The sequence below is a fragment of the Drosophila pseudoobscura genome, chromosome 4 (assembly GCF_009870125.1).
Source record: "Drosophila pseudoobscura strain MV-25-SWS-2005 chromosome 4, UCI_Dpse_MV25, whole genome shotgun sequence".
NCBI classification, from domain to species: domain Eukaryota; kingdom Metazoa; phylum Arthropoda; class Insecta; order Diptera; family Drosophilidae; genus Drosophila; species Drosophila pseudoobscura.
The window spans coordinates 14474913-14491863 of record NC_046681.1 but is presented as its reverse complement, the minus strand read 5'-3'; the positions used below and the strand labels follow the sequence as shown (position 1 = coordinate 14491863).

The window sequence follows — 16951 nt, the reverse complement described above, 5'->3', positions numbered from 1 at the left end:
CAATTATTCAATAAAAATCAAGAATAACAATTATTCAATAAAAATCAAGAATAACAATTATTCAATAAAAATCAAGAATAACAATTATAATAACAATTATTCAATAAAAATCAAGAATAACAATTATAATAAAAATTAATATAACAATTATTCAATAAAAATCAAGAATAACAATTATTATAACAATTATTCAAAAAAAAAATCAAGAATAACAATTATAATAACAATTATTCAATAAAAATCAAGAATAACAATTATAATAACAATTATTCAATAAAAATCAAGAATAACAGTTATAATAACAATTATTCAATAAAAATCAAGAATAACAGTTATAATAACAATTATTCAATAAAAATCAAGAATAACAATTATAATAACAATTATTCAATAAAAATCAAGAATAACAATTATAATAACGATTATAATAACGATTATTCAATAAAAATCAAGAATAACAATTATAATAACGATTATTCAATAAAAATCAAGAATAACAATTATAATAACGATTATTCAATAAAAATCAAGAATAACAGTTATAATAACAATTATTCAATAAAAATCAAGAATAACAATTATAATAACGATTATTCAATAAAAATCAAGAATAACAATTATAATAACGATTATTCAATAAAAATCAAGAATAACAATTATAATAACGATTATTCAATAAAAATCAAGAATAACAATTATAATAACGATTATTCAATAAAAATCAAGAATAACAATTATAATAACGATTATTCAATAAAAATCAAGAATAACAATTATAATAACGATTATTCAATAAAAAACAAGAATAACAATTATAATAACGATTATTCAATAAAAATCAAGAATAACAGTTATAATAACAATTATTCAATAAAAATCAAGAATAACAATTATAATAACGATTATTCAATAAAAATCAAGAATAACAATTATAATAACGATTATTCAATAAAAATCAAGAATAACAATTATAATAACAATTATTCAATAAAAATCAAGAATAACAATTATAATAACGATTATTCAATAAAAATCAAGAATAACAATTATAATAACGATTATTCAATAAAAATCAAGAATAACAGTTATAATAACAATTATTCAATAAAAATCAAGAATAACAGTTATAATAACAAGTATTCAATAAAAATCAAGAATAACAGTTATAATAACAATTATTCAATAAAAATCAAGAATAATAATTATTCAATAAAAATCAAGAATAACAATTATAATAACAATTATTCAATAAAAATCAAGAATAACAATTATAATAACGATTATTCAATAAAAATCAAGAATAACAATTATAATAACGATTATTCAATAAAAATCAAGAATAACAATTATAATAACGATTATTCAATAAAAATCAAGAATAACAATTATAATAACGATTATTCAATAAAAATCAAGAATAACAATTATAATAACGATTATTCAATAAAAATCAAGAATAACAATTATAATAACGATTATTCAATAAAAATCAAGAATAACAGTTATAATAACGATTATTCAATAAAAATCAAGAATAACAATTATAATAACAATTATTATAACAATTATTCAATAAAAATCAAGAATAACAATTATAATAACAATTATTCAATAAAAATCAAGAATAACAATTATAATAACGATTATTCAATAAAAATCAAGAATAACAATTATAATAACGATTATTCAATAAAAATCAAGAATAACAATTATAATAACGATTATTCAATAAAAATCAAGAATAACAATTATAATAACGATTATTCAATAAAAATCAAGAATAACAATTATAATAACGATTATTCAATAAAAATCAAGAATAACAGTTATAATAACGATTATTCAATAAAAATCAAGAATAACAATTATAATAACGATTATTCAATAAAAATCAAGAATAACAATTATAATAACGATTATTCAATAAAAATCAAGAATAATAATTATTCAATAAAAATCAAAAGTAATAATTATATTATTATAATAATTATTATTATACCCAATACTCAAAATGAGTATATTGGTATATTAGATTTGTGGTGAAACAGGATGTGTATAACGTCCAGAAGAAATTGTTTCCGACCCCATAAAGTAGTATATATGTACATATATTCTTGATCAGCAGCAATAGCCGAGTCGTCCGTCTGTCCGTCCCTATGAGCGCCTAGTGCTCAAAGACTATAAGAGCTAGAGCATCGAGATTTTGTATCCAGATTTCTGTAACATGTCATTATTACGCGTATATTTGAAAATTTCGCCCCATCCCCTTCCGCCCCCACAAAGGACGAAAATCTGTGGCATTCACAATATTGAAGATTCGAGAAAACTAAAAACGCACAATCATAGAGAATGACCATATCTATCAGATTGCTGAATCTGGTTGAGATCACATTATTTTTATAGCCTAAAGGAACAAATCAATTTGCAGGGGTTACGCCAAGAGAGACCAAGAGACCAAGAATTGCTACAGGAATCAGGATTTATATACAAACACCTAATCAAATGCATGAATAGGCCAAAAACTAGCCATTCTTGTAAAAAATATATTCATCAATGGGATAACATTATGTGGGAAGAACTAAGGGTTTTGTAAGCCAGAATTCTTCAACGGAATCTCTAAATTGAGCAATATGAAGGATTATCATCTTTCGTTTTTTTGTTTGCCCACTTTCGCTAAAACCTTTTTTTGTTTGACCTATTTCGCTTATGCCTTTTTTTTGGGAAGTTCCAATAAAAGCAAGTATTAAGAATAAGCTAGTGAAGTAGAAAATTGATTCATACACCGTAGAAACCTATGTGGGCATGGCAAAATGTTCTATCTAGCTAATAATACTTGACGGAACATCAAAATTGATCAATTTGGTTTCCAATCCTTGACGGAGAACAATTAACCTATTATAAGCCAAGGGGGTATTTTAATTTTCCAGCGAAAATAATACAAATTTACTAGTTTTAGAGCAGTTCAGGAGAAAGATTCGTGGGGTTTTTTGCAAGTTAAAAGGAAGGATAGGATTAATCTACAAGAAGAACTTACAGTCGTTAATATTTTCCGTCATTTACCTCAAGTAATTGAATTATTTAAATATAGGGGGCTTAAGTGGGTTAACATTAGCGTACCAAACACTAAACAATAATTTTTAACTCGACAAATACTAAGTTACTCGACAGTTAATAAACTTACAACGTCAGAAAAAAACAAATTCTATATGGATTTGGTTAAGCGCGCATTTCTACGTGCCTGCAAGAACCACAGCACCCTCAGCTATGGGTTGATTGATCAAATATTATCACCGCTGTGCGAACTCCATAAAGTTGACAAACCGGCAAACAAGGAAGCACTGAAAGCTTTTGTCGGCGAAATTGATGGCTGCATTCGTGTTTTTGATCAGAAGCTGGTTTTCATAAAACATGCATTGGAGGACGAGGAGTACTTGGTGTACGCTAAGACAGATGCCACGCCGGACACCATAGCAAACACTGGTCTCGTTGCAGAGGAATGCCAATACTTTGCAAAGCTGTTGGATAAAATAGCTGATGAAGAAAACTGCTGCATGGCCTGGAATCAGACTTACAGTGATCTGGGCATTGAAAAGCCGCCCAAGAAGCTCCGGATGCAGGAGCTGCTCAAGAAGTGGTGCCAAATGGGATACTTCCTGGAGGCTGAAGACAACATCTACCTGGGACCCCGAACACTTGTGGAGCTTGGTTTCTATTTGCGCTCCAATCACGCGGAAAACATAGAGAGTTGTAAGCTGTGCTCTAACCTGGTGCTATGGGATATTCGCTGTGATTCCTGCCACATCCAGTATCATCGTGACTGCATACGCAAATTTTTGCAGAAGCGGTCAAATTGTCCGTCCTGCAACGAACTGTGGAAAACTCCATTGCGTGTGTCCACAGATGGCCGGCGCTCGGTAACACCCCAGCCATAAATAATACATATGTACAAATAAAATTAACATGAAACGAAATGAGTGTTTAGCAAATCCAACTAGTTATTCTTTCGCGTGCTGCACTGCACTGACTAGAACCGTTTAGATTTGGGTGAGAGTGTGTGTACTCTGTGGGCTAACTGTAGTTACTCTCTTGAGGGGGCGGTGCGGCTTTAAGAAGAGCAAACATTAAAATGGCGCGAGTATAATGCAATCTGCTGGGCAGAAAGAATTAAATGTTCGTCGAGATGAGTGTTTGTGATAGTCCAAATAAATGTGCAAAAATGGACAAAAAGTCCGTAACACCATTCACAAAGGTGCGCCGCAAATTCTGGCAGCAAGAGGCCTATAAGGTGTAGAAAAGTCGAAGTAGAAGCCTGGTTCTCCCACTCATCTGCAAAATGTTTATTTTTTAAACAGAGCGAGAAATTTTTAAGCAGCAAGAATGAAAAGCAGCACGTCTCGTATTGCGGCGAACGATTCATACCGAAGCGATTTGAGCGGGAGAATATTGATTTCAATCTGAAGTACGTAGGACGCAGGGAAGAGAGGGATATTCTGGAAACGGTGAGGATTATGTTTGGATGTTCTTCAAGTGATTCGATGTACAGTTATTCAATGCACTCGTAGGGCATCACTTTAACCTCTAGCTATTGGCGTCAGAGCAGCTTCATTTCCATCATCAACAGCGCTTTTCACATCCAAGAGCACCGCCTGCTGCAGTTCAGTAATCTGCAGGGATCCCGATCCCAATTGAGCGGCATGGTCAGTATTGATGCCGACTGGCCCTGTTTGCCACGCAGCAGACCGACCGCCTTTCAGAATGCCACGCACGATATGCCTGGAATTTGCAGTCCGATCGATTACAATATGATGGACTGGGCTTCAAACGACCTGGTGGCCATTTCGTCCGGCCAGGACGTAATGATATGGCGCAATCTGGACGAAAGTACCATGATTTTCAGTGTGGAGTCACCGACTTCGCTTAAATATTCGCCCGATGGCAAATACCTCGCCATTGGCTGCATGGATGGAACCTATCCAGTCCTGGATCTATGGGCGGTCACACCTACAATGGAGTTTATAGTCTCGTATCGAAAATACTTCCTCAAGTCGATGGGGTTCATACGCTGCATTGAGTGGTCGCACGATGGCAACGAGTTGCTGTGTGGCACCCACTGTGGCATCATTGTGGTCCTCACCCGCCCCAAAATGACGTCCCTTCAGATCCGAGAGCACAGACATAAGATATCTATGATAAGGTTCTCACCCAATATGCGATACTTTGCATCGGGCGACACAGATGGCACCATCTTCATATTCGATGCTAGGCTGAAGAATCGCCTCCTGAAATTGGGCTGCAGGTCGAAGGCCGTGGTCTTCGACTGGCATCCCTGGACGGGCGTGGACTTGGCTGTGGGTAAGATCATAACCCGAAATCGGCCTATACCCTTAATATCCGTATATTCGATCCAGTGGAAAGATGTCCCGCCTCCATTTTCATCTTCAACATACCGCGTCGGAAATTTGTGGCCACATACAAGCGCAAGGACGACAGGATCAATATCAAGACAGTCACATTCAGCAAGATCACAGGCGAGTTGCTGGTCAACATCATCAGGGGTGGTAGGTAGTAATCTGGGTTTTTATCCGGCATATATTGCTCATAATTTAAGCATTCCACGATGTCTGCAGATGAAATGGAATGTCTGGTGTGTGAAATTCTCGTTCTTGCCTCACTGAATCGAGTGGTTGATCTGCTAGCCCACCAGGATCGTGGCACTCTGTTCCTGATGTGGAGTCCAGATGGAACAAACATAGCCACAGGTGGTCTTGATGACACCTTCTCGCTGTGGAACTTCTTTCCCACCCACAAGAGGGAGGCTGTACTCAAAAGGCAGGCCCAAGAGGCCAAGGAGAAGTGCAGTTCCTTGTGTCTGTTTAGAGGGATTCGGTGAACAGTCCATAACAGCAAAATGTTAGATCTTAAATTAAATGTTTTATCCGCTAAGTGTTGTTATTCGGTGTGAAACAAATTAAACGCAAGCCATTCTTTATATGGAATTTATTTCAATGTTTAAACATATCTATTGGCTGGTTGGCTAGCTTCTTTGTTTTCATTACTTATTCAATTCATGTTGTTGCTTCCAATAAAATTTCATTGAATAACCTAATGCATTTACTCTACTGAAATCAATGATTAATTTATGAACCTAAAAACTTCACTGTTCCCTCGGGTTTACGTAAAAGGATGTAATATATATTTTATATGATGGATGTGGTAAAATTACTGGACACAGTGCTCGCTCTCTATCGGAGATCGCTGCGGATCGGATGGGCCTCCTGCTGAAACAGATAGTCCGCACAGGCTTCCGCTTGGAGGCGTCGTTGCTTGGATTGGTAGGGTTTCACAATAAACCGATGGCCGGTATAAATGAGGACGGTGGAGCCGATGCCGATGGCCATCAGACCCACGGTCGTGGTGGCGAACTTCTTGAGTCCGTTAATGAAACTCATCTGTAAGAAAAGAATGTAATTAAATAAAGGCCAACTAAGAGTTACGAGTCATTCGAACTTTGTGGAATTTGTGACTGCCGCTGCTGTTGGAGCCTTCGGTTCACTGTCTGTTTTCTTTTCGTCTTTGAATTTCAATATCAATGGCTGCCAAATGTATATGCCTCCTAGTACCCCGAGAGCGGTTACTACCATTAACTGAGGAATTGTCACACCACGAGGACGACGAATTTGCATTTCACAAGAGTGGATTTTTATAATAAAATTTTAAGGTCTTCAGCCGGTTTGGTTGTTACATCAACGGCACGGAACCATGAGCACAAAACAGCTGAGCTGCCAAGCAGAAAAAGTTTCCCAGCACTGTTTACAGCATTGCCAGATTTGTTCAATCAAAATGGCAATGTTATTTAAAATTCAAATATTATTTAAATGCCATTAACTAACTAGTATTTGGTCATGTTGTTCCGGCAAGTTTAGGTATTCTCCAAGAATATGAATCAAATCAATATATGGGAAAACACTATGCAAATGGCTGAAATCGAATTCTTGGGGCAAAGGAGGGGAAATAAAGAGAAATGGGGAAAAAAGACCTGACCCATGTTCAGGAGACTGTGACGTGCGCTGCTGGCGTTTGGGACTCCCAACAAAAACAAACACGCGCGCAGCCACCGCGACGTTGACAGAGCTAGCTCTGAAGCTGGTTTTTAAGCTTGCCCGCTCAGACTCTTGAGTCAATCCAATTGGGATCGCGGAGCACAACGGTTATCGTCGTCCGTCATTCCATTCGTCCTCTCTCGCTCTCTTCTACTGTGTTCAGTGTCTCTGTGTGGTGTCGTAGTCTCTCCCGCAACAGCAGCAGCGCGCATCTATTTAACAGTTGCTTTGGTGGTCGAGAAAAGGAGAATAATAGACACAAGAAAATCGTATCGATCGTATCGATTGGGGAGCATAATAATAATGATAAGCAAAAATCTGGCTTTGAGCAGATTGCTGGCAGGTCTTCTGCTGGTATTTGGAGCATCAGCGTCGGCGAATGGCAACTCAATACCGACGATAACGACGCCCCAGGGCGTGTTTGAGACGCGGACAGACAAGGTGCCGATCGGACCAGTGGCGCTGCCAGCGATGCCCGGAGGGTATGATGACATTGACACCTTTGTGCCATTCAGAAGCGACTCCCACGACCAGTTCTCGTGGCAGCTGCTGAAGACAGTGCTGCAGAATGAGACGGAAGCAAAGAATGTGATCATATCGCCGTTCTCCATCAAGCTGGTCCTGGCCCTGCTCTCGGAGGCTGCCGGCGCCGATACCCAGACGCTGCGGGAGCTGGCCAACACCCAAACGGATATCAGGTCGCAGAACAATGTGCGCGAGTTCTACCGCAAGACGCTCAACTCGTTCAAGAAGGAGAACCAGCTCCACGACACTCTCAGCGTGCGCACCAAGCTTTTCACCGACAGCTTCATCGAAACTCAACAGAAGTTCACGGCCACCCTAAAGCACTTCTATGACAGCGAGGTCGAGGCCTTAGACTTCAGCAACGCCCAGGCGGCGGCCGACGCCATCAACGAGTGGGCCAGCAACATCACACAGGGCCGGCTCAGCCAGCTGGTGAGTCCGGACAATGTGCGGAGCAGCGTGATGCTGCTCACCAATCTCATCTACTTCAATGGACTGTGGCGCCGGCAGTTTGCCAGCACCTACCAGGGCGCCTTCTTCCGCAACCAGAAGGAGCAGTCGCGCGTGGAGTACATGGAACAGACGGACTTTTTCTACTACCACAACTCTGAGAAGCTGAAGGCCCAAATCCTCCGACTACCCTACAAGGGAAAGAACTCCATGTTTGTGCTGCTGCCCTACGCACTCGATGGCATCCACGAGCTGGTCCATACGCTGGAAAACGATGAGTTGAAGGGCGCCCAGTGGGCCATGGAGGAGGTCAAAGTGAAGGTGACGCTGCCCAAGTTCCACTTTGACTACCAGCAAGACTTCAAAGAGACTCTCAAGAGTCTGGGCGTGCGAGAGATCTTCGAGGATAGCGCCTCACTGCCAGGACTGACGCGTGGAGCCGATGTGGCCGGGAAGGTGAAGGTCTCCAACATCCTGCAAAAGGCCGGCATAAATGTGAACGAAAAAGGTACCGAGGCTTATGCAGCCACCGTTGTGGAGATCGAGAACAAGTTCGGGGGCAGCACAACCATCGAGGAGTTCAATGTGAATCGTCCCTTTGTGTTCTTCATCGAGGAAGAGTCCACTGGGAATATACTGTTTGCCGGAAAGGTTCACAAGCCCCAGGCCTAGGCCTAAGCCACACACTCGCCGCGGTGTTTAATCTTGTAATATGCAATAAACAACTAAGAATCGAAACACATAAATTTGCTCTTGACATGGTTTCACACACAGCCCCAGTAATCGTGCGTGGCGGCGATTCCACCTCTCCATAGTCATTCCATTCCGTTTGGTTCGCTGATAAAGCCAAAGGCACTCTCTGGCACTGTCGTTGTTTTTTTTTTCTTATATACGACTCTACTTTGACGGCAAGCAGGCAGGCATGCCTTGAACAATTGAAAGCGAGCGATGTAGATGCAAAATACCTCAACATCTAGCTTTGGGAATGTCCCAAGTACGTAACGTTTAACGATCTCCTCTATTGGTAAATCAATTTGTAAAGTTAACGCTCATCTTATGCACAAACACGACTCATGACTCACGGGAATGAGGCGTTCTACACAGGGGCTTAGACAAATCGGAAAGTTTGTTCAGCAAATTAAGATCTGTGCACAAATAGAGAAGTGTCCACAGCTCTTTCGAAATATTTTTAAAGATTTAAGTGTTAAGAAATGCGAAGATTTCAAATTTTTCTCTGATAGACCATATAGAGCAGAGCTGTCTTATGCGTCTCGCTTCGGGCCTATGGACAAACGGCTTTATTATTCTACCCGGCTGCCGGCAGCCGCAGAGAACATGAATCAGTTAGAGTTTTACACTGACCAAAATTTTCAGCCTAATGTGGATGGCGGACGCAATACTTGATTTGAACTACAATATTATTCATTCTTTTAACAAGGAACTTACTACGAAATTATTGGAATTAATGTTAAATATTTCCTTATATATGTTGCACCCACAATAATATCCTCGTTTGATAAATTAAAAGTATTGTTTAAAAATAATATTTCCAATAACAAATGGAATCAGAAAATAAAGTGGAATCATGGCAACATCTCAAGGCGCTTTCTTTGTCCTTCCTGTTTTCGTGCAAAACTTTCACATTATTCGCTTGTTCACTTCTTTATAGCCGAGTCAATATGCATAAGAGTCATATAAATTGTTGAAAACGATACAAAACTTCAAGATATATCCCTGAAACGGTGTGCTCAGATGAGAGACACTCTGAATCAACAGATGCGCGATCTATATGCATTTGCAATATGTGTAAAACACTTTGGGTGGTGTGTAATGTTTGCACCGGAATCGCAAAACCAGTTTGCAAACAATAATACCGTGAAAGTGCACTTTGCTGAATATTTGCTTGCCCTGACTCAGACACGGAAAAAGGGTAAATGGAGAGGAAAAAGAGGCCACAACATAATGTTAGGCCCCGCACTTCTTAGAAAATGTATTTATTTATCACTTACCTATGCCACTGGGCAACGGCATGGCCATAGGCGGCTGTTGGGCCTTCATCTGTGCTTTCTGGTTGTTTTGTTGGCGAATTTGTGGCGGCTGCTGCAGATAATATGGATTGTTATTGTACTGTGTCGGAAAGTGGGGCTGCTGCTGCTGCTGTGTTAAGTCAGCATTTTGGAAACTTCCATCAGCGGTACGTCGAGGAAGCTGTCCACCTCCCAAGTTGGGTATCCCAGTTGGGGCCTGGGGAGTGTTGCCAATGGCATTGCCATTGCCAGATATAAGAGCATGAAGCAAAGCATTGGCTGAGGTATCCGGACGATTCTGACGCTGCTGCTGGCCACGAGATTGCTGTTGCTGCTGCTGTGCCGGATTCTTGACTCCAACAACAGCACCACCATTGATCAGCATGGAGGACTGCTCCTCCATTTTACGCTTCATTACAGCATTTCTCATTATTAGATTGGCATGGGCCTGCAGATCCTCCTGCGACAGCTGTTGAGTCTGCTGTGGGAACTGCTGCTGCTGTTGCTTCTGCTGCTGCTGTCTCGCAGCCAGACTCTGCTGGACAATGGTCAGGTGATGCAGATTTTGCAGCTGGCTGGCAATCACCGTGCTCGAGAGCATGTCCAGCTGCTGCTGGTGCTGCTGTTGCTGCTGCTGAGTGTTGGTGAACTGCAGCACTGCCGTAATGGCCTCCCGATCTGTGTTGCAGAGACGCGGGTTGGCCAACTGAACCAGCAAGCCGTGCTTGGAAATTTCCCCTAAGAAAATCAATGCAAATGGATTTAGAGATGCTCTGAGTCTTGGCCATTTCCTAGTCCTTACCTTTGGTCAGGCGTAGCAACAGCAATTGGGTATCAGCACGGCCGAGGATCGCCTTCAGCTGGAGGCCGGCCAGAAAGGCGGTCTGCTGCTGTTGCTGCTGTATGAGCATGTGTTGTTTCTGTTGCTGCTGCTGGTATGCCTGCTGCTGAATGATGAATGTGGAAATAGCATCAGTGGTGACCGGCTGCGGGGGTGGGGCTGCTTTCGAGGCACTGAGCGAGCCAATTAGCTTTTGGAAATTATCAGACTGATTATTCTGATGGACAGATTCCCCCCCACCAGCAGCAGCTGTGGTGAGAGAATTGCGACGCCACTTGGCCTCCAATTGTTCCACCGAGGGCATGTGGCCTGGCAGGGATTTGGGCTGCTGCTCCTTGTGTGGATTCGGGTTATGGGTCATGGCCTGCTTGAAGAATTCATTTAACGAAGACGATGACCCATTTCTCTCACGTTCAAAGAATGACATGAATTTAGAATTGTTGCTGTCGCAAGACGGCGGCTGTGGCTGCTGCATTGGCATTCCCTGCTGTGGCTGGTGCTTTTGTGGAAGTGGCTGCTGCTGCTGGTTTATATAATTGTTGTTCTCGTAACTCTGATTGAACTTATCAAACTGGAATGATCGGCCGCTACCGCCACCAGAACGCTTCTCCTCCTTGGATATCTGTGGATGCTGATGCGGATGCTGTTCAGCGTTCATCACCTTGTTCATGTTGTCCATGCTGTGATTGTTGTTGGTATCATGTTTGGGCATAAATTTGTTGCGTGAAATGGCGGCATCTGGATGGGTCCACTTGTACTTGTTCTGATCCATCTAGTAAGTATAAAGGAAATATATAAGGACCACCACTTGGTGCACATTGAGCACTTACCTTATGCTTTTGCCCTTCCCTGTCCATTTCGGCATGGTGATGGCCCTCCTTGAGCATCCTTTCCTCGTCCTCATCAAAGCCGCACAACTCGATGGTGTCCAGCCTGGAGGTTGGGCCACAGCTGAACCATTCCGGCTCCTCGCTTTGGTTCCTGTAGCGGCGATGGTGTCGTTCCTCCGATTCGCGGGACTTGGGCTTCGACACAACCAGGAAACCGGACATTACGCGCTTCACATAGTTCTCATTGGCACGGCTTAGGTCTTCGCTGGACTCATTGGACATCATGGTCTCGTTATCCGAGCGATTGTTGGACATACCCATTACCGGGGTATTGGGTCGACCATTCGGCTGGCTCATCTTCGAGCTACTAATTTCGCCGTTGTCAAAGAACTGCAAAACCGTCATGTTGCCGCTGTTCTGATGCTTCAAGTTTCCTTCATCCAGATGGAGTTTGGTTTTATTATACGGATGGTAGTCCGCACTACTGTAGGGCCACTTTGTGGAATGGTTGAAACGGCCGCTGCCAATTCGTCTTTGATTGACAATAGCGGGATCCTTGCAGGAGAAGCAGTGCTCAAGTTTAATACAAAATACATATTTTCAAATTTAAATTTAAAATTCGATTGCTAATTTGATAAGCTTTTGTTCGAGGCAGAATGAAACAGTAATCGCCTGGGGTTCATCCCTAATTGCGCGCAAATATACTGACACACACACCCACAAAAGTACAACTATTCCTATCAGCATGGCCAGCTGTGGTGTCGAGTGGCGAAGTGTGGGAGAGATAAAGCTAATAAAAACAACAGTTCCACTAAAGTACGGGCTCTGCTGCTTGCTAAGCGTTCAGACAGCGATTGCGAGAGTGCGAGAGAGCAAAGAGGAGAGAGCAATAATAATGAAAAAGGGAAAAGTGAGCTCCGCGAATCAAAAAACTCAACTTTGCCTGGTCCAAGCATGCACAAACCGCAACAGCCAGCGTAATCGTAACTCGGTCAGTTAGTTGACAGACATTGCCTGGTCTCGTGTACCACCCCAAGTCCGGAGCAGAGCACAGCAGAGCAGAACAGAACAGAACGGAACAGAACAGAACAGCAAAAGTAACTGTAAATAGTTTTCATAATCTGATTTAAGGCCGGTACAAGTGCGAGACGTTCGACACGATGCAGTTTGTTGCCACTGGTACCACGTGAGAAAGGGACACTGGATGTTCTGTCAAAGCTAAGTCCCGTTTCATTTTTTGCAGAGCACCAGCATAGGCGCCTGAACCCCCTCACCGGAACATGGGTACTCGTGTGCCCCCATCGCACGCAACGTCCCTGGTCGGGACAGCAGGAGAAGGCGCAGAAGAACGAACTTCCCGACTTCGATCCCACCAATCCCCTTTGTCCTGGCGTTACGCGACCCAACGGAATTGTAAATACCCTGTAATCCGGCTCAATAATGATCTTTCCGTCATGTGTACCGTCTTCTAGCAAACGCCTACTTACGAGGGTACCTACGTCTTTGAGAACGACTTTCCGGCCTTGGTGGAGCAGGTGCCGGCTCCACCCAACAGCGATGATCCCCTGTTCCAGATAGCTCCAGCGCGGGGCAATTGTCGCGTCATGTGCTTCCATCCCAAGTCAAATCTCACCTTGCCCACGATGACGGCCGCGGAAATTGTCGTTGTTATCAACGAGTGAGTTATATGGTCCCTGGATTTGTTGGAGATAACAGAAATGCTAATTCTATCGGTTTCCCCATCAGATGGATCAATCAATTCAACGAGCTGAGCTCGAAGTATGCCTGGGTGCAGATATTCGAGAACAAGGGGTCTGCCATGGGCTGCTCGAATCCCCATCCGCATTGCCAGATCTGGTCGTGCTCGTTTCTGCCCACAGAACCGCAACTGAAGCAGGAGCGACTGCGTGCCTACTATGCCACAAACGACAGGCCACTGTTGAGCGACTATGTGGAGCGGGAACTGCAACGCAGAGAGCGCATTGTGATCGAGAATCCCGACTGGCTGGTTGTGGTGCCCTTCTGGGCCACCTGGCCCTTCGAAACGATGCTCATCTCGCGGAACAACAACAAGCGCATCAATGACCTGACTGTGGATCAACGCTACAATCTGGCTGTGACCATCAAGGAGCTGACCACCAAATATGACAATCTTTTCCAATGCTCGTTCCCTTACTCCATGGGCTGGCATGGTGCACCGACGGGACCGGAACATGCCCATGCCTCCAGCGCCCATTGGACGCTACATGCCATCTACTATCCCCCGCTGCTGCGCTCGGCAACGGTACGCAAGTTCATGGTTGGATTTGAACTCTTGGCGATGGCTCAGCGGGATCTCACGCCCGAGCAGGCGGCCCAAAAACTTCGAGAAGTTGATGGAAAGTGTCATTACCTAGAGAAATGAGTTCCCACAACCCTTGCGCACTCGACTTTCATTTAATCGCCAGACGGCTGTCGGTAGTTAGAACCATTATATATACATATGAATTGTGCAACAAACAAGGGAACAAAATCTCATAAAAGTAAATACTAAAAAAAAGTTACGATTGAAAATAAAACGTTCTAGAATAAAGTTTCGACTGTATTCAGGGGACCAGAGAAGAGCGATTGAGCATGATTTCCAACGACCCTTGGAGGTCAGTAGCAATAGTAATCATTAGTTGATCAGATAAGCTGAGAATGATAATGAGATTGAGGACTTTGTTTTATTCCTATATAAAATATGTTTATATTGAGTAAATGTTTATTCACTCTTGATGAGGGGGCAGAACTCATTCTTCCTAGATCGGTCTACAAAATTTATCAAAAGCCATCAGAATCAGAAGCAAAGCCTTTCTTATTCGATTGATAGACTCCCCAAGAAACGATCGATCTGCTAGATAGCCTTACGTTTTTCTATTTTTAGAAGGGCTTTAGCACTCACCTGGAATTCCGTTTGGGGTTGCGGGGGCTGGCTCTGGATGATGGACTCGTCACTGATTAGATGCGGCTTGTTCTTGTTCTTATAGAAGGCTGGCATGCATTCATTATTGTTGTTGTTGTGGTTGTTATTGGTGTTGTGAAAGGTCGTGGGATTCGAGCGAGACCTGAAGCGAGTTGAATCTGCGGCAGTACGCCACAGGTTCATACGCCGCAAGCGAGCCTCCAGTTCGATGTCGTCGCAGGTTGCGATCCGGGGCATAGCAAAAATCTCCTTGGAACGATGCGCGAGGGCATTCAGCATTTCGCCGCGTATGTCCAGCAGGCTGGAGCGCGTGTAGTGGGTTCGAAAGGGAACTGGCGAGCGACGAACTGTTGTTTTGTGAGCCTTCACGTTTCCTGGTTTGCTGGCCGATGATGCAGGAGCATGTTTCTGGTGCGCTGAATGGCGCTGCTCCAGCGGGGGGGCGACTTCCTTCTGGTGTTTCTTCGGCGAATCATGTTCCAAGTCGCAGCTGACAGCCGTACACGACAGCATGCTCGTGGGCTGGGTATATGGTGTGGATGCTCTTGCCGAGAGCACCTGCAGTGTCAGTCCCTCATCCTCGTGGTGCGACTTAACGGCGGCAAACAGCGGTATGGGCTCTTGGGAAATGGCCATTTGGGTCTTGTTTTGCTTGGCCAACAGGCGGTTCACCTTCATAATCCTCTCCAGCTGCACAAAGATGGCTGGCTTCTTGTTCTTCGGGTGCACCATCACAGCCATGCAGGGAGCCACGCATGACGAGGCAGCTGCTCTGGCATCCAGCATGTCCCAAGAGCATCTTGGCAACATTTCAATGGCCTCCCATTTAACTTGATCTATCTGGTGAGATGGCTACACAGCAAAAAGTAAAGGATAAACAAACGTTTTAAGTAAAATGACAGAGGAATAGGAGCATCCCAAAGGTGGGAGTGTGTGTGTGTGTGTGTGACATTCTATAAACAGTTTCATGTTGCATTTGCTGAGAAAATACATATGTGTATCGATATGCTTAAATTGTCTTAATATATGGCCTAATGCCTAATATATGGCTTAATAAATGGCCACACTCACTTTGATGGTTACCTTCTGATGGCGCTTGTTGGTCTCTATCTTGGTTATGGCCTCCTCCAGGGCATCCTTCAACTTGACGGCCGTGAGCTTCAGATAGCCCAAGCCGCTGGACAGGAAGGCATTCGAGGGCATTGGAGGTGGCGGCGGCGGGGCACAGGGATCTTCCCATTTCTCCGAATTAGCTTCATCCTCTTCGCGATCTAACGGCATCGGTAGGGGAAGTGCTGCTTTGGACGGCAGCGGCACCTGTACTGGTGTTGGTGGAGGCGGTGGTGGCGGATAGACAAACATGACCTTATCATTCTCGCAAGGTGTGGAGACTTCTTCTATGGACGGCGGGTCAGTCTTTTCCAGCTCAGAGATCAGATGGCGAACAGTTTTTGGCTTCTTGGGTTCTTCAGTCGAAATTTTCAGGGCGCCAGCGCCATCTTGATTAGTCTCAGCCATTTGCATTGCACTTTAGCTGCTTAGTTGCTTAATTGAGTTCGAGTTATTAATATTACCAAGTATATACTTACAGGAACGAAAATTAATTGTATTTAAAATTATTTAAAATAGGCACTTTTCGGATTATATCAAAACTTCCTACTTAATAGTGCGAAAAAGAACAAAATCACGTTTAACACAAGATCGATCCTAAGTTCCGTTATGCGCTCAAACACCTTTACGAACAAGGAGGGGAGGTAGAAAGAACAAGATATCGATGTTCGAGAGGAACCTATCGGCGTTTTATTTTGAAAATAACAATCACAATTATGGTTCTAAATATTCCGGCCTAGAGTCTCCACATACGCTATCCTTATTCTTATGTCTTAATGTTGTCAACAGTATTGAGAATGCGTATTATTAGCGCAAATAGGGTATACTAACGCCATTCCCAACAATATGCATGTATGAAGTAGCAAAATTGGATTCATGTTCCGTTTATCGCACAAAAATATCGATACACTGTGAATCGGAGTCGGAGCTATGAAACATAAAATGCAACTAGAATCAAAAGCCACGGGTATATATATATGTTCGAACGATGTGAAAGAACATAAAAATACCCTCCATTTGTTGAAAAATCATACAAGTAGTTTCATAGATATAGCATACAAAAATTGCCAGCGCATATAAATAAATGTAAATTATATCGATATATTCGTATGTCAAGATAAATC

At 42.5% G+C, this 16951-nt stretch overlaps 6 protein-coding genes across 7 annotated transcripts; 4 read left to right on the top strand and 2 right to left on the bottom strand.

Annotated features, from left to right (window-relative positions):
• Positions 1-3076: 3076 nt before the first annotated feature.
• Nse1 (Non-SMC element 1) lies at positions 3077-3986 on the top strand. The gene has a single exon (XM_001355753.4). The coding sequence runs from the start codon at positions 3207-3209 to the stop codon at positions 3930-3932; it is 726 nt and encodes a 241-aa protein (XP_001355789.3). The 5' UTR covers positions 3077-3206; the 3' UTR covers positions 3933-3986.
• Positions 3987-4099: 113 nt separating this feature from the next.
• On the top strand, positions 4100-6000 carry cort (Cdc20/fizzy protein cortex). 2 transcript variants are annotated; one of them, XM_015181439.2, is made up of 5 exons: positions 4100-4249; positions 4353-4499; positions 4563-5352; positions 5409-5558; positions 5628-6000. In XM_015181439.2, exons 1-5 carry the CDS (start codon positions 4169-4171, stop codon positions 5888-5890), a joined length of 1431 nt encoding a protein of 476 aa, XP_015036925.1. In that variant the 5' UTR covers positions 4100-4168; the 3' UTR covers positions 5891-6000. The 2 variants fall into 2 exon arrangements, with proteins under 2 accessions (XP_015036925.1, XP_001355788.2); XM_001355752.4 differs by having other exon boundaries at positions 4102-4285.
• LOC26532983 (uncharacterized) lies at positions 5983-6786 on the bottom strand. Its single transcript, XM_015181438.2, has 2 exons — positions 6508-6786; positions 5983-6449 (listed from the first exon to the last, which is right to left on the bottom strand). Exon 2 carries the CDS (start codon positions 6447-6449, stop codon positions 6243-6245), a length of 207 nt encoding a protein of 68 aa, XP_015036924.1. The 5' UTR covers positions 6508-6786; the 3' UTR covers positions 5983-6242.
• Positions 5983-16489, bottom strand: cup. Its single transcript, XM_002133265.3, has 7 exons — positions 16307-16489; positions 15789-16251; positions 14697-15569; positions 11774-12328; positions 10905-11715; positions 10085-10840; positions 5983-6449 (listed from the first exon to the last, which is right to left on the bottom strand). Exons 2-7 carry the CDS (start codon positions 16239-16241, stop codon positions 6436-6438), a joined length of 3462 nt encoding a protein of 1153 aa, XP_002133301.2. The 5' UTR covers positions 16242-16251; positions 16307-16489; the 3' UTR covers positions 5983-6435.
• Spn27A (Serpin 27A) lies at positions 7151-8821 on the top strand. Its single transcript, XM_001355751.4, has one exon. It carries the CDS (start codon positions 7404-7406, stop codon positions 8745-8747), a length of 1344 nt encoding a protein of 447 aa, XP_001355787.2. The 5' UTR covers positions 7151-7403; the 3' UTR covers positions 8748-8821.
• On the top strand, positions 12560-14366 carry Galt (Galactose-1-phosphate uridylyltransferase). Its single transcript, XM_001355750.3, has 4 exons — positions 12560-12952; positions 13017-13186; positions 13246-13451; positions 13520-14366. The coding sequence occupies exons 1-4, from the start codon at positions 12934-12936 to the stop codon at positions 14175-14177; spliced, it is 1053 nt and encodes a 350-aa protein (XP_001355786.1). The 5' UTR covers positions 12560-12933; the 3' UTR covers positions 14178-14366.
• Positions 16490-16951: the final 462 nt, after the last annotated feature.

Excerpts from the sequence above, each read along its gene's own strand:
- Nse1 (XM_001355753.4), top strand. The coding sequence starts at position 3,207 with ATGGATTTGGTTAAGCGCGCATTTCTACGTGCCTGCAAGAACCACAGC.
- cup (XM_002133265.3), bottom strand. The coding sequence starts at position 16,241 with ATGCAAATGGCTGAGACTAATCAAGATGGCGCTGGCGCCCTGAAAATT. Across the intron at positions 15,570-15,788 it reads ATCAGAAGGTAACCATCAAA|CCATCTCACCAGATAGATCA; the intron begins GTGAGTGTGGCC and ends TTTGCTGTGTAG. Across the intron at positions 11,716-11,773 it reads GGGAAGGGCAAAAGCATAAG|ATGGATCAGAACAAGTACAA; the intron begins GTAAGTGCTCAA and ends TATACTTACTAG.
- Galt (XM_001355750.3), top strand. Across the intron at positions 13,187-13,245 it reads TTACGCGACCCAACGGAATT|CAAACGCCTACTTACGAGGG; the intron begins GTAAATACCCTG and ends ACCGTCTTCTAG. Across the intron at positions 13,452-13,519 it reads ATTGTCGTTGTTATCAACGA|ATGGATCAATCAATTCAACG; the intron begins GTGAGTTATATG and ends TTTCCCCATCAG.
- Spn27A (XM_001355751.4), top strand. The coding sequence starts at position 7,404 with ATGATAAGCAAAAATCTGGCTTTGAGCAGATTGCTGGCAGGTCTTCTG.
- LOC26532983 (XM_015181438.2), bottom strand. The coding sequence starts at position 6,449 with ATGAGTTTCATTAACGGACTCAAGAAGTTCGCCACCACGACCGTGGGT.
- cort (XM_001355752.4), top strand. The coding sequence starts at position 4,169 with ATGTTCGTCGAGATGAGTGTTTGTGATAGTCCAAATAAATGTGCAAAA. Across the intron at positions 4,500-4,562 it reads AGAGGGATATTCTGGAAACG|GGCATCACTTTAACCTCTAG; the intron begins GTGAGGATTATG and ends ATGCACTCGTAG. Across the intron at positions 5,353-5,408 it reads GGGCGTGGACTTGGCTGTGG|TGGAAAGATGTCCCGCCTCC; the intron begins GTAAGATCATAA and ends TATTCGATCCAG.